We start from the raw sequence: 23,468 nt of genomic DNA on the forward strand, positions 1-23,468 counted from the left end.
TATAGACACTATAACTAAAACAAATTGAGATCTATTCAACCAAGTACACTTGGAAGCTAGTCTCTTTGCTTTACAACATTTTAAATGTTATCTATGAACCAAAAAAGTCAATTCAGTAAAGGCAACGAAAGAGATTAAGATGTCTCTGCCATTTTATGGTAGAGAAGTGTAATTTTCAAAGAAGAGCTTGCACTTGAAAATTAAGAAGTTATAGGAAATTTACACTAGATCATTAGATCTCAAACTTTGACTTTTTTCAAATGCCTTGGGCCTCCCAGAATCCCACACCAACCTCCCAAGTGGAGGGCAAGTGTGGCAGCATTTCTAAAATATTTTTCATGCCTGGCAGATCTTTGCCATATACACAGCGTATACTCAAGAAGTCGTCACTGAATTTTATTAAGATGTGGGGGCTTCTGTGTGCATTTTTATTTGTGTCCTAGTTTATTTGACCACAGTTCCTGTGCCATAATTCCGTAGTTAATAGTTTCTGCTTTTTCCGTCTTTCTCATCTTTAAAGCTGTAACCAGCCCTCCTACTCTTCTGACCGTTGACTCTGTAACTGACACCACAGTCACAATGAAGTGGCGGCCCCCAGACCAGATTGGCGCAGCAGGTTTAGACGGCTATGTGCTAGAGTATTGCTTTGAAGGAAGTAAGTACAGCTCATAATTCAAACGAATACCGTCATCAATAGGTGAGATATGCCCCCCTTTCTTTTGTTTCGGTCTTGGGAATTCTTCTCCTGCCTACTGAAAATGACAAGCCAAAGGTCATCCTTCTGTGATAGATAAGAATTCAGCCCTTCATTGGTATTAATCATCTGAGATCTCCAAAATATCCAAATGGGCTCCCAGATCTGACCACACGATAGATCTAGGACATAGGAGGAGGGATTCTAACCAAACTTCAGGGATCCCTTCTTCTTGAATTGGTGGAATTAAAATGTGCCAAAGCAAAATAAAAGTCTAGTTAGGATAAAGCAAATTGGAAATGCTAAACTCTATACTGAGCAGAGGTCAATTATCAGCAGAGCTACCTATTTCTAGGTAAGGAGAGATTATATATTTGACTATCTGGTGATCAATTCCTGCCTTCTTAAGGAAAAAAAAAAAAAGAATAATCAAGAACAACTTTCAGTGTTTTAAAGAATCAGTAAAGAATTTTACACCAGAGGGTGTAAGAAATAGATTTGACAAATGGCAGTAATATGTTCCAGGACATGAGTATATAAAATTTTAATGGTTTAATGGCTTACATTTAGGAGGTGAATAGAAACTGGCAAAAAAAAAAAAAAAAAAAACCTCTTGCTGATAGCAATAATAAAAAATAAAAAATGACTCAAGAAAATATGGGCCGGAGTATATCTAAAACCAAAAAAAAAGGTACAGTTCACTAAAAGCCTCTTGTATTTTTTTATTTCCTACTTGTCACGATTTGGAGATGGGTGAATAAAACTGCCCTAGCTCTAAACTCAGGCTCCATTCTAGATGATGGTAGGTAAACAGTCCACCAGGGAAGTTTGTTCAAATCTCGACAAATGAGAGGCCAAGATAGCCTCTAAGAAAATTCTTTGGACCCGCAACTTTAACATGACTCTTACATGAATGAAAGAGAGACTCCAGAGCACATTTGAGAAAACAGGAGTGTGAACAGAAGGAAAGCGCCTATGAAGACGAAACTTCTTTGAAGAGCAGACTGCTGAAAAAGAAGCCCCAGGCCTCTGGATGGGAGCACCTGCGGAAATAACCTGAGTTGGTCGGGAGGGTAGAAGAGAAAGGGGAAATAGAGAATCTTGGTAACACTCCATTCCATTCACATGCACTCACTCACAGAGCACTGTGCTTGATTTTTCCAGGGCTTAGATATCCACTAACCAAAACAACAATGGGGGGAATTAGAAAACAGTTCCCAGAGTTATCCCAGTGTGGGAGGGGGCATTGTCACTCAGGCAACAGATAAAATCTTGAGCACTTCAGACTATGGTTTATTCCCGTTCCATTCCCCTCCACCTGTTTGGAACACCCCCCAAGCCCTCCTCTCTGCTATTTATACTGCCCTGCTGGCAGACTTCCCCAGTCTTCTATGTGATGGGGCTGCTGAATGTGAACCTTTTGTGTATGTATGAAACAGAGCAAATTCTTTACTCTTTTCTTTCTGATAGGTTTAAAAAGTAAGAAGATACAGCAAAATGATAGATGGCTGTCATTTTGATGTTACCCACCTTAGATAAAATACAACGAAGTGTATTTTACATAATTTTGTGTGTGGTCTGTGTAGATATATATGTATACCCCCTATACATATATATATGTACACAGTCATTATTATGTATCTATTTTGCCACATAACGTGTTGGAATTAGCTTTCTATGGAAGTTCTTTCATAACGTGTATATCTTTCTTCTTGCAGTCTTTTCTTCCTTTCTGTGGCTGCCCTATTCTCCATTCTCTCTTAATGGCTGTTGTCCTCCAGACTAATTTCTGTAGTGTTTGATGCTTTTAGCTACGTCAGGTTTTATTCTGTAAGAGAATTCTTTCTTTTATAAGATCGTGTGTTGGTTTGGACTCTGTCTTTCTCTTGGTTTTTATTTTACGTTGTAATGCCTGCACCATTTTACTCTTCACTTTCTTCCTTCACCCTGGTTCTTCCTTTTCTTCCTGAAAACTTTTCCTCATGTATCAAATAACTTTCACATTCCTTTCCCAACCCCTGGACACCAGTTTCTTTCTCTGTTTCCCTCAAGTAGTTCCAACATGAAAAGCTGTTTTTATTTCTCTCTGATCTTGCTTTGTCCTGTTTCCTCTTGAAATTTTCTTCTTTCCTATTTCTTCACTCGTTCATGCATGTTTTCTCAGTCTCTTGTTTCATGTTCTCATCAATTGTCTCTTCATTATGAAATATCAACATGGTAGCTCCCAGACCGACCATTGACTTCAAGGTGTTTCTCTTTTTCAAAGTCCTGAGTAATTTGTATCATTCACATGCCCTCCTAGCCACCAGGATATTCTGGCTTGCTGCTCCTTCTCCCTAATACTCTAGAAGGGCTGAAATAAGAGAAAGAAGAATCCCCAGCCCCCTGCTCCCTTCCTGATAACCTAGATGGTCATCATTCCGAACCATTAGGGGAACACCCACAACCCCTCTGTGAGCCAGGAGCATCCTCCACCTGTGTGGAATGCAGGAACCCAGGATAGCTTAATTTGTTTGCTAGACCAAGAGCTTGTTGTCATGACAACCAGGGGCTGCCTCCTGGGCTGCGGGGGGCAGTTTTTATTTTCATGGAGAACACTTCCAATTCCTGATAAAACAGGGCTGCCCTTATCTCAAGCGCCCTCACTCCCAGACTCTGATGTGTGAGCCCCACATAGGGAGAACTGTGTTCCCTGAGGACCCAGCAGACCCTCCCCGGCTGAGGTGGCAGGACCAGAGCAAGGGGAGACTGTCCCGCTGCAGACTGCTCCTCTACGGAGTCCAGGGCCTCTTCCGCCTTTGGCTTCGGGGTCTTGCTTTGTTCTTTTCTACTTCTTGCTCCCGGAGTTGGAGGTGTCCCAGCCTCCTTTCTCCTCCTCTTCTCTGTGGCAGGTGCCTCAGGACAAAAAAAAAAAACCACAGTCTGGACAGAGCAGGCTGTGCCCCTCCTGAGGAATTCCCCTCTCCTCTAACGTGTTTGGTCTCTTCCGTCACTGTTCTGAAGACAAATATCTTTGCATACTTTGCACACTTTACTAACAGAGAATGCTGACTACTGATACGATATTCTTCTGGTGTGAAAGTGGGTGTCTTTAATTAATTTTAATGACGGATTCTCAAAGGTACATCAGCAAAACAGTCTGATGAAAATGGGGAGGCTGCATATGATCTACCAGGTAAAGTATTCTCTGAAAGCTCTCAGAGTTTCTTACTGTATGATAAAGTTTCTGGGAATGTTCCAAGACCAAGCATGAAATACACCCACACACAAAAAGCCCTTAGGGATGGAAGGGGAGGGTGGGCCATGAGTTAATAAGGTGGGAACCAAGCCTTCTTCTTTCTTGTTTTTCCTCCATGGGCATAATAATGCATATAAACTTTTAGAACTTGAAATGTTTGTAAAACGTGGATGCTGGGTTTAAATTTTCTTGATGTTACAGACAAAGCTACCAAAAACATTTTAAAAAATCAGAACTTTTGACTGAAGTGAAAGATTATGCCAATTCTTTATGAGGTCTTGGCTCCTGAGCTGTGTTTCCTCTTTACTGTGGATATAGGCTTCTTTTCTTCATAATTGGGGGCATAATCCAACTTCCCATGGGCTTTCCTGGTGACAGACGGTAAAGAATCCACCTGCAATGCAGGACACCTGGCTTCGGTCTCTGGGTTGGGAAGATCCCCTGGAGGAGAGAATGGCTACCCACTCCAGTGTTCTTGCCTGGAGAATTCTGTGGACAGAGGGGCCTGGCAGGCAGGTCCATGGGGTGGCAAAGAGTCAGACACAACTGAGCGACTTTCACTTCACTTCACTTCACTTCACTTCAGACTTCCCATGGCCATATTATTGTCTTATAGTAATAAGCCTGCCAGGATAAAATGGAGAGATCATATGAGTATAAAGATCAGTGTCTCTCATTCATACGAATAGTGTTCCTTTTTTCCTGACCTTTAATGTATATTGATGGATAAATATCATGGTTATATCAATTGTAAAAAATGTATACTGTAAAACCAAATTGGAATAAGTTACTACAAAATTCCTGGAACAGTCACTATCATTCAGGATACCCTAGTATCATGTATAAGAGACTTTTTAGAAATAGCAGAATCTAACTATCATTCCTGATTTTTACCTTAGCCATTCTAGGCCATTATTCATTTAAATATGATAAAAGCCCAGCCATGTAGTCTGAGTTCAGAGCAAAGTCATATTCCCTCAAAATGATTTAGAGTAAAATACTAATTTAGAGTAAATTGTTTAACAAGATGATTTCTTTCACTAACTATTATTTTTCTTTTCTTTTTTTCCTTAATGGACTTTAGCTGACGACTGGATAGTTGCAAATACAGAACTGATCGAAAAGACCAAGTTCACCATCACAGGTCTGCCAACGGATTCAAGGATCTATGTGCGTGTGAAGGCTGTGAATGCCGCCGGTGCCAGCGAGCCCAAGTACTATTCTCAGCCCATCCTTGTGAAGGAAATCATAGGTAGGTGGCAAGGCTTTCAAAATTTTGTCTCTATGTTTTTTTAACCGCTTTCTTTCTGAAACCCTCCTCTTTTGCTGTCACTCCTTTGATATTTTATTAATATCTCCTGGGAGTTAGAAATGAACAAAATAGCCTTTTATAGGCAGTGTGGGAGGTCAGCTCCCAGTTTTTAACTTAGTACTAGGACCAGATAGGTACACCAGGTTGCATGAGCCAAATCTGTTTGGGCTGCCTTTTTATAATGGAGAGAGAGAGGCGGGGAAGAAACCGTTCAAACAATCCGTACAGCAGCAACAATGGCTCCAATGAGTCTGTGAGGTCAAAATCATTTTCATAGTAATATGAACATGTTGTTTTCCCTTTTCAATGTTTGACCTTTGCACTGATGGTCCAAAAGCAATGGTGTGTAAAACTGCTGGTGCCTTAGCACAGATCATATTCGTGCCACCGAATTGTCTCGTCAGTCTTTTCTTCCTCACCACCATGCACTCCCAATTAAAATAAATGGGCCTTAGAGTGTTCTTGATGAGGCATAAAAATCATTAATAATCATTTAATATGATTATAATAAAAAATTAATCATTTAATCATTTTTAAACCTTGGTTCTTGAGTACACTTTTTCCCTATATGTGTGACAGTGAAATGCAAAGTATATGTCAAGATTTTATGCTGTGTACTGGAGTGGGTTGCCATTTCCTTCTCCAGGGTATCTTCCCAACCCAGGGATCAAACCCGGGTCTCCCGCATTGTAGGCTGACGCTTTACCATCTGAGCTACCAGGAAGTAGCTAACCCTTAAGAAATTACAATTCATGTTTTAGTGTAGAATCAAAAAGGAATATCCACAATTGTCTGAAAAAATTTATTAAAATATTCTGTGTGAAGCCAAATTTTCTTCAAGCACTTCAAGCAAAACAACATATTGCAATAGATTGTAAGTCAGACAATAAAGATATTTGCCAAAACAGAAAATAATGCCACTCATATCACAAGTTTTTGTTAATGTAAATATGGTTGTTTTCATTAAAATGATATTTATGTTGTTATTTTTCAAGTAAGTATATAAATATTTCAAAATATATTGGTTTTAATTTCTAATATGGTTAGTATGATAGATACAGCCTATATAAACAAAAGCTTTGTGGGACCTTCCTCTGATTGTTTTTAAGAGTATAATGGGATACAGAGACCAAAAAGTTTGAGCATCACTGCTCTAGGGCAAAGAATATTGGAAAGTGGTTGAGTATCTAGATCTGGATCATGTTGGGCCACAGACTTATGGTGTGACTGCCTGAAACCTTTTGGGAGGTTAGGGGATGGATGGATGGAAAAAAGTGTGAAGAATGCAAATTTTCTTAGTTAATTCTGGAGACAGACTATGAAACATAAGTTCTGTTTCTTTCATTTATTGACTATGTGGTTTCAGGCAAGGGACTTGCTTTTCCTGAGCCTTAATTTCTTCATCTGCAAAACAGAGACAATAATCGGACTTACCACCTCAAGAACTTGTGAGAGCTGAATGAATTAATCCCTGTTATTTGCGTAATGAAATGCTTGCCACACAATAAGCTCTTGGTATATGCTAGCTTTTATTATGATGATGGTTTAGTGTGCTATGGAACCTCGCTGAGTCTCTTTTTCCTTAACTCTGTGAAGTTAGGGAGTTAGAGGATCCCTCAAGTTCTCTTCCAGCTGGAGCATTCAGTAATCACCACTACTAGCATCATCATCATCATCTCCTGAGTTTATTGAGCACTTACTATTCTCAGCCAGTATGCTAAATGCTTTATCTAGATGACCTTATTTAATCCTCACAACAATCCTGTGAATTAGATCTTGTGGAGGAGGCTGAGACCAGATCTACTGTCTGATCTAGAATTCAAACCCAGATCTCTCTGACACTGCAGTCTGTGTGTCTAAGCAGAGCGTAAGTACTTGAGGCTGACTCCAGGTTCTAATCCTGGCTGTGTCACCTTGGGCAAGTGACTTAAACCCCTGTTGGCTTTAGTTTCTTTATTATAAAGTAAAAAGAATACCTTTGTCATAAAGGTAGCTGTGAGGGTTAAGTTGGTCCCTTCATGAAAAGCATTTACTATTCCATACTGAGCCCTCAAATGATACTGAGCCCACTTCATCCCTGTGAGCCATGAGCCTCGATTTTCTTCTGCCTTTGATGGGTTTATATCCACATGTCCTAATATCTTTGTGGTGTTTAATGAATATCAACATTCAGTGGGTTAGTGCTGCATGTTACATACTTCACCATAGCCATAGAGGGAGAAAGTTACCATTAAGTGCTAACATAATTACATAAGCAACAAGTGCTACATACTAAAGCTTTTTTAAATTTTTTAAATTATTAAAAAATTTTTATTGGAGTATAATTGCTTTACAATGTTGTGTTAGTTTCAGCTGGACAAAGCTATTTTATTATTATTATTTTCTGGTGAGAAAAAATGGTCAGTCCTACCAGCTAATGTGGTGATTGTAGATCTTTTACTGAATGTTCGTTGGAGAATATACTCACTGTTAGAAACTACGAAAAATATATATAAGGCCCTAAGAGAAACTTTAGTGTTTGCTTTCAGTTATTTCAGTTCAGTCACTCAGTCGAGTCCGACTCTTTGTGACCCCATGGACTGCAGCACGCCAGGCCTCCCAGTCCATCACCAACTCCCGGAGTTTATTCAAACTCATGTCCATTGAGTCGGTGATGCCATCTAACCATCTCATCCTCTGTCATCCCCTTCTCCTCCTGCCTTCAATCTTTCCCAGCATCAGGGTCTGTTCAAATGAGTCAGTTCTTCACATCAGGTGGCCAAAGGATTGGAGTTTCAGCTTCAGCATCAGTCCTTCCAATGAACACTCAGGACTGATTTCCTTTAGGATGGACTAGTTGGATCTCCTTGCAGTCTAAGGGACTCTCAAGAGTCTTCTCCAATACCACAGTTCAAAAGCATCAGTTCTTTGTTACTTAGCTTTCTTTATAGTCCACTCTCACATAATAAAAATAGGAAGTTGCAGAAAATGAAAGAGGTCAAGAGTAAATTTTGTTGAGTCAAACTGTTAAAACATCTCTGCTTGAAGGTAACATTTGGAACCAAAGTTACCATATATAATCTATTAGTGGCCCATCTAAGATTTTACTGCAGAGACATAAGCACAGGGAAATCCTGATGAGTATATGCCAGGTACGCTTATGTAAGGGTGCTTCCAGTGTATGGTACTAACTACAAAATTATGCTCTTCTACTCTATCTCAGAGGCTCCAAAGATTCGCATCCCAAGGCACCTGAAGCAAACCTATATCCGCAGAGTTGGAGAAGCCATCAATCTGGTTATTCCTTTCCAGGTAATAATTCAGGGTTATTCACTTTCTCTTTACAATGCTGGGGTGTTTAAGGAGTAAAAGGAGATGATACTTAAGCATTTACGTTATTCATGATTCAAGATTTCCTCAGAGGAAAAGTAGGAAATCATGGACCAGATTTGGAGAATGACTAAATAATTTCTTGCTTTAGAAGTACTGAAATCTATAAAACTGTCATAGATTTTCCAAATGAGACCTCATCTTGTCTGAAGCTCAATGACTGCAGTGGGCCAGAGAGCAAATACCAAGGAGACACCAAAACAAGAAATGCTTGTTTAAGATCTTAAAGATCTTTTTGGGTCTATTCATCTGTAAAAATGATCTTCCTTTTAGGTGAAGTTCTTGCTGTAACACGCAGAAAAACAACATGTGCTTGCTTCCCACAGTTATCCCAAACCACACTCAAATTACCCAGGTTCCAATGAGGGATAACTGAAATTTGAAATTGTGAAGTCACTCACTGAAGTATATGAATATTGTTAAATCATTGCTCCTGAAGAAGAATCTGTTGTTTATAAGTTTAACCAGGTTTTGCATACAATAATCACTTTTGCACTCTCTCTCTCAGACACACACACACACACACACACACACACACTGCACCATTACCTCCTTACTCATTTGATTCCTTTTATGCCTTAGACAACGCTGTTCAATAGAACTTTCTGTGATGATAGACATATTCTGTTAATGCAATGTCCAATATGGTAGCCAGTAGCCAGATGAGGCTATTAACTTAAAAAGAGCAGCTAGGAACTAGGGTGATGGGGAATTCTTAATTTTCCTTAATTTTATTTAGTTTTAGCTTAAATGGCCACATTTAGCTTGTGGCTGTTATATCAGACACCCTTAGAACTAAAATTTAGGTCTGTGCACACATTTGAACACACACATACACCCACAGCTGTTTCAAACTCAGGCTCCCATGAAAATTAACCTACAGGGACAGCCAGGTCAGGCCATTCTCACTGCGCTTGGGCCCAGCCTTAGAAGAAGTTATCTTCTACATAGACAGAACGTGAAGTCAGAACGGAAGTCATGGAGGAAGCGGGTGTAAACGTGGCAGAGGAGGAAGGAGATGGCTTGGCAAGATTCCTCCCACTTCTCTCCTTCCACAGCCTTAAATCAAACTAGGAGTTGGCACAAGCCAGGCACCCAGGACCCTGCTCTGCACTGGGGCTGAATTAACCCTCTAGTCTCCACACCATGTTGACAACTGGGGCTAATCCCAGTTCTGGATCTTGTCGGGGGAGGCAGTGGATTCAGCTTCTGTGACTGGGTCCTGGGGAGGAAAGAGCATGAGAACAGGGGCCTCGTGTGTATGGCATCCCTAGGGGCTGGTCATTTATCAGGAGAGGGACGGTGAGAGTAGTATGTCACGTTTGTATATTTATGTAGCCTCTGGAGTTCTGAGACCTCATGTGAGCCCCATGTGAGAGGCAGGAATGGCAGATTTCCTTACCACCTTGAGAAAGGAAGGAACTGATTATTCAGAGAAGTTAAGTGATTTGCCCAAAATCACACAGCAAGAAAAGAGTAGTGCCATGAATAGTGTCTATGTCTCCAGACACTAAATCCAGTGCTTTTTTCACTTCATGTTTTATCAGAGAACTCAATTTCTTCTCCTAGTAGTTAATAATAAATTGCAGTTTAAGGAAATGAGACCTGGAACTACTTTCCCATCTCTAACAATATTGTTAAACTTCCTACTAGCGCATCTGAGCACCCCGTCCGTTTTTTCAAGGCCTGTGGGCAGGGGTTTGATATGTGTCTCTCACATTCCTTAACAGAACCTATCAACAAGCCACGTTAGGATCCCTTGGGAAGGTTGTGCCTTACCAGACACTTGGTTCTTGTCTGTGGGTTGAGCCTGGAGGCTCAGGAATCTTATGGAGTTCCTTTGTAATGGAAACTGAAACTCACATCCTCGACTGACATTATAATTACTCAAAGTCTGCTCTTAAAGAATAGTTTCAGCTGTTATCAGAGAGGGAATTACAGACAAATCTAAAATGAGCAACATGGTACAGTGGAATAATAATCATTAACATGGAGATGATCAATGAAACCCTTATGCAGTGCGCGGAAGCTTAGAACTTCAGTCTTGGTAACCACAGTGTGAGACAGGTACTACTCTCATTCCATTTTACAGATTAGGAAACTGAAGCAGAGAGTTTAAGTAACTTGCCCAAAGTCACACAGCTATCAAGCAGTGGAGTCAGGATCCAAATACAGATTCTGGGGCCTCGGGGCCTATGTTCTGAACCGTTAGGCTGGGATGTACAGGATTTGGAGCTGAAGAGACCTGGCTGGAAGACCAGGTTCCAGCACTTAGCTGCAAGGCCTTGTGCAAGTCATTTGATACCTTTATCCAAAAATAAATAAATGAAGATAATGATACTTACTGTGAAATGAAGATTAAAGGAAGTTATAAATATCATGTACCTACCAGTGCCTTGCATACCCAATGCAATTGATGGGCAATAGTGAATATTACTTTACTGCTGTAACTGCCCACCATCAGACAGTTTTCCAATCTTGCCAAGGATAGGGTAAGCCACTGACCATGTTTTTAATGCTGAAAAAATCTGGAGACAATCTGATCCCCTTCCACCTCTACTTTTTGTCTTCTTTTTTAAGGGAAAACCAAGACCAGAATTAATTTGGACAAAGGATGGTGCACCTATCGATAAGAATCAGATCAACATTCGCAACTCTGAGACTGATACAATCGTATTTATCAGAAAAGCAGAGAGGAGCCATTCTGGGAAATATGATCTGCAGGTCAAAGTGGAAAAATTTGTGGAAACTGCGTCCATCGATATCCGGGTTATTGGTAGGTTTGGAGGAAGAAACTAGAATATTCTATGCAGTATGGAGACAAATTGTCCTTAAAGAATCAGAATTTCTGTTAGGTTGGCTCTACAAAAAATTCCTTTTTTTAGAATTAAGAAAAAAGATAAATTAGTAAAATTGGTTAGCTTGTTAGAGTAACTTTTCACTGATTAAAAGGACTAATGAGAAACTTAGGGCATATATATTAAATAAAATTAATGTATGTACTTTCTAGTGAAAACCCTCTGTACTGTTTTACAATCTAGGTCGCTCTTACTCTGTTTCTCAACTCTTTGATGATGAAACTATTTCTTGTGTTGAATTCTTGCATTAAGAAAACATTGTAGATTTTAGATTTTTTCTACAAGAAAACATGTAGATATAACATGTTTCTTACTTCATTTAAAATTGGCTAATAGTAAAGTTAATGCAAATGCAGGTTGGATCCCTGGCTCGTGAAGATCCCCTGGAGGAGGACATGGCCACCCATTCCAATATTCTTTCCTGGAGAATCTCATGTACAGAGGAGCGTGATGGGCTACAGTCCATAGGGTCACAAGGAGCCAGCCACGACTGAAGTGGTTTAGCACAAAGTTAATGGAGAATGAAGGATTTTTATTAAATGTAAGAAAGGTGTACCTAAACAGAGTTAAACAATTAAAGACTGAACTGTGGTTGGTCCTGCAGAGCTAGTTAGATATTTACCTGTCCAGAGAAGGTTAGTTCTTGTTTCTTTCCACAGTCAGGGTGATAGAGAAAGGATTTCTTATAAATAGACTCTTCTTGCTTGAACTGTTCTATAATTTTTGCAGTGTCAAGAAATAAATTTAAGAGCAGAGTTAGGAGAATCCTTGTCTCCAGTCATTTTCATTAGTGCAGTTTAGCAAATGTGCTAGAACAACAGATTCTCTAACCAAAGGAGCAACTTCCTATGGCGAGCCTTTCCTTAGGTGAAAGGTCATGTTCTTTAAACTAAACATTCTTTTCCCATTGACTAAAATGTCTTGATTTTTGTTACGTAGAAGAGAGTATGGAGGATGCAATGTGTGCCCTTGGGTCTCGCCTGGCTCCATTTTAATGGAAGCTCTTGTAGTTGAATCTGGAAGAGGCTTACCCTCTGAAACATGGGGAAGGGCTTTTTCATTTTTCCTACTTTGACATGTAGTTACTTTACCAGGTAGTGAAAAGGGCCTGGCACGTCACTCACACATTCAGAGTGTATAATAAATAATAACAATGATTATCCTCAGGTCAGTTCAGTTGCTCAGTCGCATCCGACTTTGCGACCCCATGAATTGCAGCACGCCAGGCCTCCCTGTCCATCACCAACTCCCGGAGTTCATTCAAACTCACATCCATCGAGTCGATGATGCCATCCAGCCATCTCATCCTCTGTCGTCCCCTTCTCCTCCTGCCCCCAATCCCTCCCAGCATCAGAGTCTTTTCCAATGAGTCAACTCTTCGCATGAGGTGGCCAAAGGATTGGAGTTTCAGCTTTAGCATCAGTCCTTCCAAAGAACACCCAGGACTGATCTCCTTCAGAATGGACTGGTTGGATCTCCTTGCAGTCCAAGGGACTCTCAAGAGTCTTCTCCAACACCATAGTTCAAAAGCATCAATCCTTCGGCACTCAGCTTTCTTCACAGTCCAACTCTCACATGCATACATGACTACTGGAAAAACCATAGCCTTGACTAGATGGACCTTTGTTGGCAAAGTAATGTCTCTGCTTTTGAATATGCTATCTAGGTTGGTCATAACTTTCCTTCCAAGGAGTAAGCATCTTTTAATTTCATGGCTACAGTCACCATCTGCAGTGATTTTGGAGCCCAAAAAAATAAAGTCTGACACTGTTTCCACAGTTTCCCCATCTATTTCCCATGAAGTGATGGGACCAGATGCCATGATCTTAGTTTTCCGAATGTTGAGTTTTAAGCCAACTTTTTCACTCTCCTCTTTCACTTTCATCAAGAGGCTTTTGAGTTCCTCTTCACTTTCTGCCAAAAGGGTGGTGTCATCTGCATATCTGAGGTTATTGATATTTCTCCCGGCAATCTTGATTCCAGCTTGTGCTTCTTCCAGTCCAGCGTTTCTCATGATGTACTCTGCATATAAGTTAAATAAGCAGGGTGACGATATACAGCCTTGACATACTCCTTTTCCTATTTGGAACCAGTCTATTGTTCCATGTCCAGTTCTAACTGTTGCTTCCTGACCTGCATACAGATTTCTCAAGAGGCAGGTCAGGTGGTCTGGTATTCCCATGTCTTTCAGAATTTTCCACAGTTTATTGTGATCCACACAGTCAAAGGCTTTGGCATAGTCAATAAAGCAGAAATAGATGTTTTTCTGGAACTCTCTTCCTTTCTCCATGATCCAGCGGATGTTGGCAGTTTGATCTCTGGTTCCTCTGCCTTTTCTAAAACCAACTTGAACATCTGGAAGTTCACGGTTCATGTATTGCTGAAGCCTGGAGAATTTTGAGCATTACTTTACTAGCATGTGAGATGAGTGCAATTGTGTGGTAGTTTGAGCATTCTTTGGCATTGCCTTTCTTTGGGATTGGAATGAAAACTGACCTTTTCCAGTCCTGTGGCCACTACTGAGGTTTCCAAATTTGCTGGCATGTTAAGTGCAGCACTTTCACAGGATCATCTTTCAGGATTTGAAATAGCTCAACTGGAATTCCATCACCTCCTCTAGCTTTGTTTGTAGTGATGCTTCCTAAGGCCCGCTTGACTTCACATTCCAGGATGTCTGGCTCTAGCTGAGTGATCACACCATCATGATTATCTGGGTCGTGAAGATGTTTTTTGTGTTCTTCTGTGTATTCTTGCCACCTCTTCTTAATATCTTCTGCTTCTGTTAGGTCCATTTCTGTCCTTTATCGAGCCCATCTTTGCATGAAATGTTCCCTTGGTATCTCTAATTTTCTTGAAGAGATCTCTAGTCTTTCCCATTCTCTTGTTTTCCTCTATTGTTTGCATTGATCCCTGAGGAAGGCTTTCTTATCTCTCCTTGCTATTCTTTGGAACTCTGCATTCAGATGCTTATATCTTTCCCTTTCTCCTTTGCTTTTCACTTCTCTTCTTTTCACAGATTATCCTACTTACTTTTTTTAGCCCCAAATTTATGTTTCTGCCATAGCTGTAAAAATCTAGCAATGCCATTTATTCTTGGGGAGCAAGTGTTTGAAAAGTCAGTGCCAGTTCTGAAGATAAAGCAGATGAGTGCAGGTGGGAGGTTGAACTTAGAGAAGCCCGCTGTCTGTAGGACAAGTGGGTGAAAACAGGAAGTCAAAAGATTGTGCTTGTAGAGGCTTGCCATTGGTAATTGTGGAAAGAAAGCAGGGACTGTCACTGTGGTTTCCTTCCTGGAGCCCATGAAGACTGCTTGTTAAATGTTGATTAAAAGAGAAAAACATGACTAGAAAACACTCTGATATTTACTCTTTTCAGTCTGACATTTCATATAGAAATAACTACAGGGAATATGGGAAGGAAGTTCAGTTCACTGGTGGCTCAGTGTTAAGAATCCCCCTCCAATGCAGGAGACACAGGTTTGATCCCTGGGTTAGGAAGATCCTCTGGAGAAGGAAATGGTAAATACTTGCTCCAGTATGCTTGCCTGAGATATTCCATGGGCAGAGGCTACAGTGCATTGAATTACAAAAGAGCTGGACACGACTTAGCAACTGTAAACAAACAGAAATAACTATAATTGCATTTTAATACCTGAAGAATATTTCAGGACAGAAAGGATCATGCTTGTACTGCAGAGGATAACAGATGTGAAATTTCCCTGAAAAAAATTAAGAAATTATGTCTTAAAAAAAAACACATAATATTATTATCTTTCCTTGCACTTCTGTGCAAGGTTTGTTTTTTTTGTTTTTTTTTCAGATTAGATCAGATCAGTCGCTCAGTCATGTCCAACTCTTTGCGACCCCATGAATCACAGCACGCCAGGCCTCCCTGTCCATCACCAACTCCCGGAGTTCACTCAGACTCACGTCCATCGAGTCGATGATGCCATCCAGCCATCTCATCCTCTGTCGTCCCCTTCTCCTCTTGCCCCCAATCCCTCCCAGCATCAGAGTCTTTTCCAATGAGTCAACTCTTCACATGAGATGGCCAAAGTACTGGAATTTCAGCTTTAGCATCATTCCTTCCAAAGAAATCCCAGGGCTGATCTCCTTCAGAATGGACTGGTTGGATCTCCTTGCAGTCCAAGGGACTTTCAAGAGTCTTCTCCAACACCACAGTTCAAAAGCATCAATTCTCCGGCCCTCAGCCTTCTTCACAGTCCAACTCTCACATCCATACATGACCGCAGGAAAAACCATAGCCTTGACTAGACGAACCTTTGTTGGCAAAGTAATGTCTCTGCTTTTGAATATGCTATGTAGGTTGGTCATAACTTTCCTTCCAAGGAGTAAGCGTCTTTTAATTTCATGTCTGCAGTCACCATCTGTAGTGATTTTAGGGGGGCTCAAAGAAAAAAAGTTTTAGTTTTCTTAACTTTTGGCCTTTCTGAACATTACTGCCATTTACTGAAAGGTCAGAGGTCACAGAAATTCATGATGCAGAAATAAAGTGAAGAAAGACTTTACTTCCTCATGAATGCATTTTACTTCCATAAAATGGAAACACTTGATAAATACCAATGAATCTTGAAGGGAGAGATGGCAGAGGAAGCATGTTTTCCTCACTCCCATTAAAGATGCCTTTTTAGTACAGCAGAAAACCCCTCTCACAGGCTGTGGGTTTTGGGCCTTTCATCAAAAGCTGGAGTCCCACAGCCCAGGTAGACTCTAAGATTTCACATCCAGTGTCAGCTTACCATTCCATTAGGCAGAGTAGCCTGTGATTCATCGCCAGTCATCGGCCCCTGGAGGATGGTTAATGAGGTTTGAGGTTTCATTTAAGTTTTCTTTACAAAACTTTTTCTTTCCATGAAGATGAAAGTCAAGCATTTGCAGATAAGCTAAGCTGGAGTGCATTGCACTTCTCTGGAAAAGAAGAATGCAGAAGAATTGTGGGTAGAAATATGGGAAGGAAGTTCAGTTCAGTCGCTCAGTCGTGTCCTACTCTGTGACCCCATGAACTGCAGCACACCAGGCTTCCCTGTCCATCACCAGCTCCTGGAGCTTGCTCAAACTCATGTCCATCAAGTCAGTGATGCCATCCAGCCATCTCATCCTCTGTCATCCCCTTCTCCTCCTGACTTCCATCTTTCCCAGCATCAGAGTATTTTCCAGTGAGTAAGTTCTTTGCGTCAGGTGGCCAGAGTATTGAAGTTTCAACTTCAGCATCAGTCCTTTCAGTGAACATTCAGAACTGATCTCCTTTCTGGTTGACTAGTTTGATCTCCTTGCAGTTCAAGGGACTCTCAAGAGTCTTTTCCAACACCACAGTTCAAAAGCATCCATTCTTCGGTGCTCAGCTTTCTTTATAGTCCAACTCTCACATCCATACATGACTACTGGAAAAAACATAGCTTTGACTAGACAGACCTTTGTTGGCAAAGTAATGTCTCTGCTTTTGAATATGCTCTCTAGGTTGGTCATAACTTTTCTTCCAAGGAGTAAGTTTCTTTTAATTTCATGGCTGCAATCACCATCTGCCGTGATTTTGGAGCCCCCCCAAATAAAATCTGTCACTGTTTCCATTGTTTCCCCATCTATTTCCCATGAAATGATGGGACCAGATGCCATGATCTCAGTTTTCTGAATGTTGAGCGTTAAGCCAAATTTTTCACTCTCCTGTTTCACTTTCATCAAGAGGCTTTTTAGTTCTTCTTCACTTTCTTCCGTAAGAGTGGTGTCATCTGAATATCTGAGGTTATTGACATTTCTCCCGACAATCTTGATTCCTGTTTGTGCTTCATCCAGCCCGACATTTCGCATGATGTAATCTGCATGTAAGTTAAATAAGCAGGTGACAATATACAGCCTTGATGTACTCCTTTCCCAATTTGGAACCAGTCTGTTGTTCCATGTCCAGTTCTAACTGTTGCTTCTTGACCTGCATACAGATTTCTCAGGAGGCAGGTCAAGTGGTCTGGTATTCCCATCTCTTGAAGAATTTTCAGGGGTTTGTTGTGATCCACACAGTCAAAGGCTTTGGCGTAGTCAATAAAGCAGAAATAGATGTTTTTCTGGCATACTTTCTCGACGATGCAACAGATGTTGGTGATTTGATCTCTGGTTCCTCTGTTTTTTCTAAAACCAGCTTGAACATCTGGAAGTTCATGGTTCACGTACTGTTGAAGACTGGTGCTGGGGTCCAGCCCTGGCTGATCCAGGGTATTCGAAGGAGAGATGGCATAGGAGACCTATTTATTTAAATATTTATCAAAGATATAAAGAGTAATAGAATGAGGATAGCTCAGTGAGGAAATTCAGTGGAGAAAAGAGGCTGAAATAAGGATAGCTCAGTAGGAAAATTCAGTGAAGAAAAGAGGCTGAATAATTCAGCCAGAAGGTAAGAGAAAGAACGACATGGGGAGATCATGTTTCGGTGAGCAAGGCCTGAACTTTATTTTCCAAAGTAGTTTTTATACCTTAAGTTATGCATAGAGGATAATGGGGGAAGGGGTAGAGTCATGCAGCAAGCCAGGCTTTCTTCCTGCAAACTTATCATATCAAAAGCTTAGGTGATTTGCATCATCTTCTGGCCCAGAGGCCTGTTAACATTTTAAGACCCTTTCTTCAGAAAACTTATTTTTCTCTAAAGGTGATTGGTCAGGAGCCACCCTCCAAAAGCATTAGATAAAGTTGCATTCCTACAGAGCAAAGGTGTGGTGAGCTATAACAAGAAAAAGAATTAACTCAAGGGTCCCAGGTTACAAACATTAAAGCCTCTATTTACACCAATTATATTAATCACTACACTGCCAGGGACACAGCAGGTAAGGGATATGGAGACTTAGCAGCAAACATTGGCCCAACAAGTGAAAATCCCTTCACCAATACAATTTCTAATCAATCTTTTAACTGCTCAAAGGAATCTATGTTTAGACAGTTTAGAACATCTCATGCCTCTCACAGTTGGGAGGCCCTGAGCAATCACATGTGGCTGGAAAAACCTATTCAGGCAGACTAGAGGACTTCCAAAGGAGTTTGTAGGTTGAAACACTGTCACACCCAGGAATTATTAACTGGAGCTGTAAGCTAACTCTTTTTTCAGAGAGAGGTAGTGGGGGACAGCCCCCTGTAAAGTCAGAGGTGTAGGTGAAAGCACAAAGCAGAAAGTAGGCAGATTCTGGTTTTGGGGGTAGATGCTCGATAATTTCCAGGGAGACTCCTGATGCTTGATCCCGCCTTTGCGTATGCCAAGCCTCCTTCCTCATGACCTTTGCCACAGGCAGAGCTCGCTCCCTGCAGACTGGCTTGGAGAATTTTGAGCATTACTTTACTAGCGTGTGAGATAAGTGCAACTGTGCGGTAGTTTGAGCATTCTTTGGCATTGCCTTTCTTTGGGATTGGAATGAAAACACCTTTTCCAGTCCTGTGGCCACTGCTGAGGTTTCCAAATTTGCTGGCATATTGAGTGCAGCACTTTCACAGCATCATCTTTCAGGATTTGAAATAACTCAACTGGAATTCCATCACCTCCACTAGCTTTGTTCGTAGTGGTGCTTTCTAAGGCCCACTTGACTTCACATTCCAGAATGTCTGGCTCTAGGTGAGTGATCACACCATCATGGTTATCTGGGTCATCAAGATCTTTTTTGTATAGTTCTTCTGTGTATTCTTGCCAGCTCTTCTTAATAGCTTCTGCTTCTGTTAGGTCCATACCATTTCTGTCCTTTATTGAGCCCATCTTTGCGTGAAATGCTCCCTTGGTATCTCTAATTTTCTCAAAGAGATCTTTCATCTTCCCCATTCTATTGTTTTCCTGTATTTCTTTACATTGATCCCTGAGGAAGGCTTTCTTATATCTCCTTGCTATTCTTTGGGATGGGAAGGAAAAGACATTTTAAATACCCTCCTACAACAAGGTCTAGATTAGGGGGAAAGTGACCTCACAGTGACACCATGAATTTATCCTACAGACCGTCCAGGTCCACCCCAACTTGTGAAGATCGAGGATGTCTGGGGAGAGAATGTTGCTCTATCATGGACCCCACCAAGGGATGATGGAAATACTGCCATTACAGGGTACACGATCCAGAAGGCTGATAAGAAGAGCATGGTAAGGTCTGGTTTCTCTGGTACAGAGCAGCAAAATCATAGTTCATCAGAAGTTAAGGGGGAGGCATGAAGTCCTCTTTGGTGAGGAACTCATGAGGGTCATGGAGAAGTGTCATGGTACAGTGGGAAGGGTAAGGCCTTAGGAGCCATGGAGAGTTGGACTTGAATTTGTACCTAAGACCACATATACGTGGACAGTCACTTGACCTCTTTGATTTCCATTTCCCTCATATGTAAAATAAGGACAGTGAAGTTTACCTTGCTTGTTTATCACGAGGCTAAGACAATAGAATGCTCAATAGAATTCACTAAATTTATTCATTCAGCAAATATTTACTCACTGTGAATTCTGGCTCAAATTTGCATCCATGCAACTTCTTTCTCTTTGTAAAATAATTGTTGGATACCATAGACTGATGTCTCAAAAAAAAAAAAAAAAAAAAAGATAGCAGTTAGAAAAGAAAGAACAGCATATGCAAAGGTCCTGAGGAGGGAACAAGCTTAGAGTATTCAAGAAGCAAATCAACAAATATGAATTATTATTACCTATGCTTTATAAATGAGGATATTAAGGCTCAAAAGATTAAATGAATTGCTGGAAATCACCAGATTTTAAATGTTAAAACCTAGGTCTTTCTGACCAGAATCAATCCACTACACCCACCATTCCCCTGCCTGTAAGTTGGTGAATGAATAAATGAATGTTTTACACAGAATGTCACGGAGCCACTATCCATTCTCATAGGAAGAGGAGAACATCATACTGAATGATATTGACAGAAGTCTTTAGGCATTTATACTAGTAGGTCTCAGTAAGAACTTAGGTTATAAGGTTACACTGGATTAATAGAAGGGGAGAGGGATGAAAAGAGCAACCTAAGTAACAGGAATGGATTTCAAGTCTTTCCTTTTCATAAACTATTTCTAGCCTGTCTTTCACCACACTCCTGGGTGGGTGCTACATGACAAAATAAGACTTGGCATTTAAAGAAACATCTTTCAGCCAAACCCAGACAGCTTGAGAGCTAGATCAATGGGTGACTTTGCAAGGAAAGTATTGAATATTTTGGATTTCCTTAGCAAAAAGGGCTCTTCCCTGGACCTTTGTCTGGATGCTGGTAGTGAATCCAGGGGTACCACATTTCTTCCAGGTGCCCCATCCCTACCACACTGCCCAGCATTTGTCTTCTTAGATATCTAGTCAAGTCCAGGTGAGCCAGGATTTTGCTGCTGCTTCACGTGTCTTAGCTCTGCCTGCTGACAGGGGAGGAACCCCAACACCACACCATTATGTTTCTGGTGCATTTCAGCAGACCTACAGACCTGAAAATGCTCACCATGCCCAGTGCACTTCCCAGGAGCTCACCACACCACTGTCTCACTGTGCCTACAGATGCTGTTTTTCACTTAAGTTCCTATAGTCCTTTCTACCTTCCATAAACATTGTTTTCATGATGTACGCCAGCACATTCATGTGTTCATTCATTTCCTATTTGTTGAGCACTGTTCTAGCTGCTGGATCAAAAACAAACAGACAACTCATGCTCTTGGAGCACTCTTAGTATAAGCAAGAAGAAAGGCATAAACCAAATGTTAAAAACAATATAATTAATGTTGGAATAAAGGTGTGCATAAAGTGCTTTGGAAATTAAGGAGGACATAACTACAATTGCTGGGTGTCTTTAAAATAGAGGTCAGAGGCCCTAAACATTGCAAGAAAAATCCTTTTCCTTTAAGAGTTTTTTGGTTAGGAAATGTATTTTCTCAGTTAGTGGTACTAAATATATGTAGTACAATGTGGTTTTCTACTAGTGACAAGATAAACTTTGAAGCCACTTTATTTCTTGACATGGTGAAGGAAAAATTAAAAAAAAAAAAGAAAGAATAACATAACTTTAACTCACTCAATCATTCAAGTATTCAGTTTTGTGCATGCTACCCACTATATACCAGGTGTTGTGATAAGGCACTGGAGATACAAGGGGTGAGAAGAAAAGTACATTTTTAACCATCACTGTACATCATTGCAATGGGGAAAGTAGTGAAAAAGCAAGTAAAATAGTAAGTACATGATATATTTAAGGTAACAAGTGCTGTGAAGAAAACTAAGCCAGGTCAAGGTGAAAAACTATGACCAAAGTGGAGTGGTGGGAGGGTAAACAGTTAGGGAGGAGGTGATAATTAACAATTGAACAAAGAATTGAAAGAACCTATGATAATGGCACCCCACTCCAGTACTCTTGCCTGGGAAATCCTATGGATGGAGGAGCCTGGCAGTCCATGGGGTCGCTAAGAGTCAGACACGACTGAGCGACTTCACTTTCACTTTTCACTTTCATGCATTGGAGAAGGAAATGGCAACCCACTCCAGTGTTCATGCTTGGAGAATCCCAGAGGCAGGGGAGCCTGGTGGGCTGCCATCTATGGGGTCACACAGAGTCGGACACGACTGAAGCGACTTAGCAGCAGCAGCAGCAGTGGCATGATAATGATATTAGGCAAATTGATTGAGTGATGTTAACTTTTCTCTCATGATTTAGCATCAGTATGACCCTGGTGCTTGGGAAGGGAGCTTTATCATGGAACGTATACCAGCATTAATGTCCCAGAAAGAGAGGCATTTATCTGGATTTTCAAAAGAGACACTTGTTACTTCCAGGCAATACATGCTTTTCTTTAAATGGTTGAAGCAGATGTACAATATATGTTTAATAGGCCACAAAACAGTCTGTTCTAGTTAGTATAAATTTTAAGTTAAACCACATATAAGTCAGAATGACATCCCCACAGCTCATTATGCGAAAATTTCTTCCATCATCATCTAGGGTAAATGAATCTAATGTGTAAATGAATATTAAATTACATAATCAGGTATAAATCAATTATAAAGTATTAAATTAAATATACATTTCTGTTACCCTAAATATAAAAATTAGTGCTTTTTTTTTTCTTTAGTTAATGCAACATCCCTGTTATTTATTCTAATTAACAGTTGAAATAGCTGTGTATTTTGAAGTGATTTTCCTTAAATTATCTTTGTTTGTTTTTTAGGAGTGGTTCACTGTTATTGAGCATTATCACCGAACCAGTGCCACCATTACTGAACTGGTCATTGGAAACGAGTATTATTTCCGGGTCTTTGCTGAAAACATGTGTGGCCTCAGTGAAGATGCAACAATGACAAAAGAGAGTGCCGTGATTGCCAAGGATGGTGAGTTGGGAGTGGGCTGGACATCAGTGGACCTTAGTGTTAAGTGATGAGACAGAGAAAGAAAAAGAGACGTGGCAAAATGAATAAGAAATCATAAACGCCCATTCAAAACTGTGGTAAGAATGGCCAACTAAAATATAATCTTACATGTAAAATATCTTAAGGAAAACTGTACTATGATTATATTTTTTAACATACATAATTTCATTCATTCCAACATCTGGACAGTGGGTCTCTCAATGACTAACATCACAGGGATAGGAAAAAGTCACCATTTACTTCTAGAGCTTGGGTTATTCTATTCCTGGACACCTTCGAGGATGCTGCTTATAAGAGCCATTTTGTAATGAAAGGAGAAGTTGGATTCCACCCTCATCATTTCGTTTCCTCATAAATCATGTCCTTCCAGCCCTTCCTCATTACATTCAGGTTAAAACACATTGCTGAGCAAGACACCCAGACACTGAATTCTTCCCAATATTTATTTTGGTTCCAGATGGCTCTCTGGCTTTCTGTCCCATGTGAGATTGGTTCTAATTGGTACCTTTCTAAATGAATGCCTTTGTTCATGTTTTTACATGTTTTTCTAAGCTCAGAGGGGCTTCCCAGGTTGCACAGTGGTAAAAGAATCCGGTTGCCAATGCACGAGATGCAGGAGACTTGGGTTCGATC

At 40.6% G+C, this 23,468-nt stretch overlaps 1 protein-coding gene across 45 annotated transcripts in view; it reads left to right on the top strand.

Annotated features, from left to right (window-relative positions):
- The window catches only part of MYBPC1 (myosin binding protein C1), a 101,360-nt gene that overhangs the window by 70,196 nt on the left and 7,696 nt on the right, over nt 1–23,468 (top strand). For 25 of the 45 annotated variants that reach the window (XM_086400986.1, XM_086400989.1, XM_086401007.1 and 22 more), the window contains 6 exons: nt 521–655; nt 5,017–5,184; nt 8,447–8,535; nt 11,194–11,389; nt 19,447–19,586; nt 22,637–22,796. In XM_086400986.1, coding sequence (XP_086257112.1) covers nt 521–655; nt 5,017–5,184; nt 8,447–8,535; nt 11,194–11,389; nt 19,447–19,586; nt 22,637–22,796 — 888 coding nt within the window. Of the gene's footprint in view, nt 1–520; nt 656–3,815; nt 3,870–5,016; nt 5,185–8,446; nt 8,536–11,193; nt 11,390–19,446; nt 19,587–22,636; nt 22,797–23,468 lie in introns of all 45 variants that reach the window. The other 20 variants (XM_086400978.1, XM_086400979.1, XM_086400988.1 and 17 more) reach the window with 1 other exon arrangement.

This window comes from Bos grunniens, chromosome 5 (genome assembly GCF_055505025.1).
Source record: "Bos grunniens cultivar Pamir isolate PY7600 chromosome 5, Bosgru_T2T1.0, whole genome shotgun sequence".
NCBI lineage: Eukaryota > Metazoa > Chordata > Mammalia > Artiodactyla > Bovidae > Bos > Bos grunniens.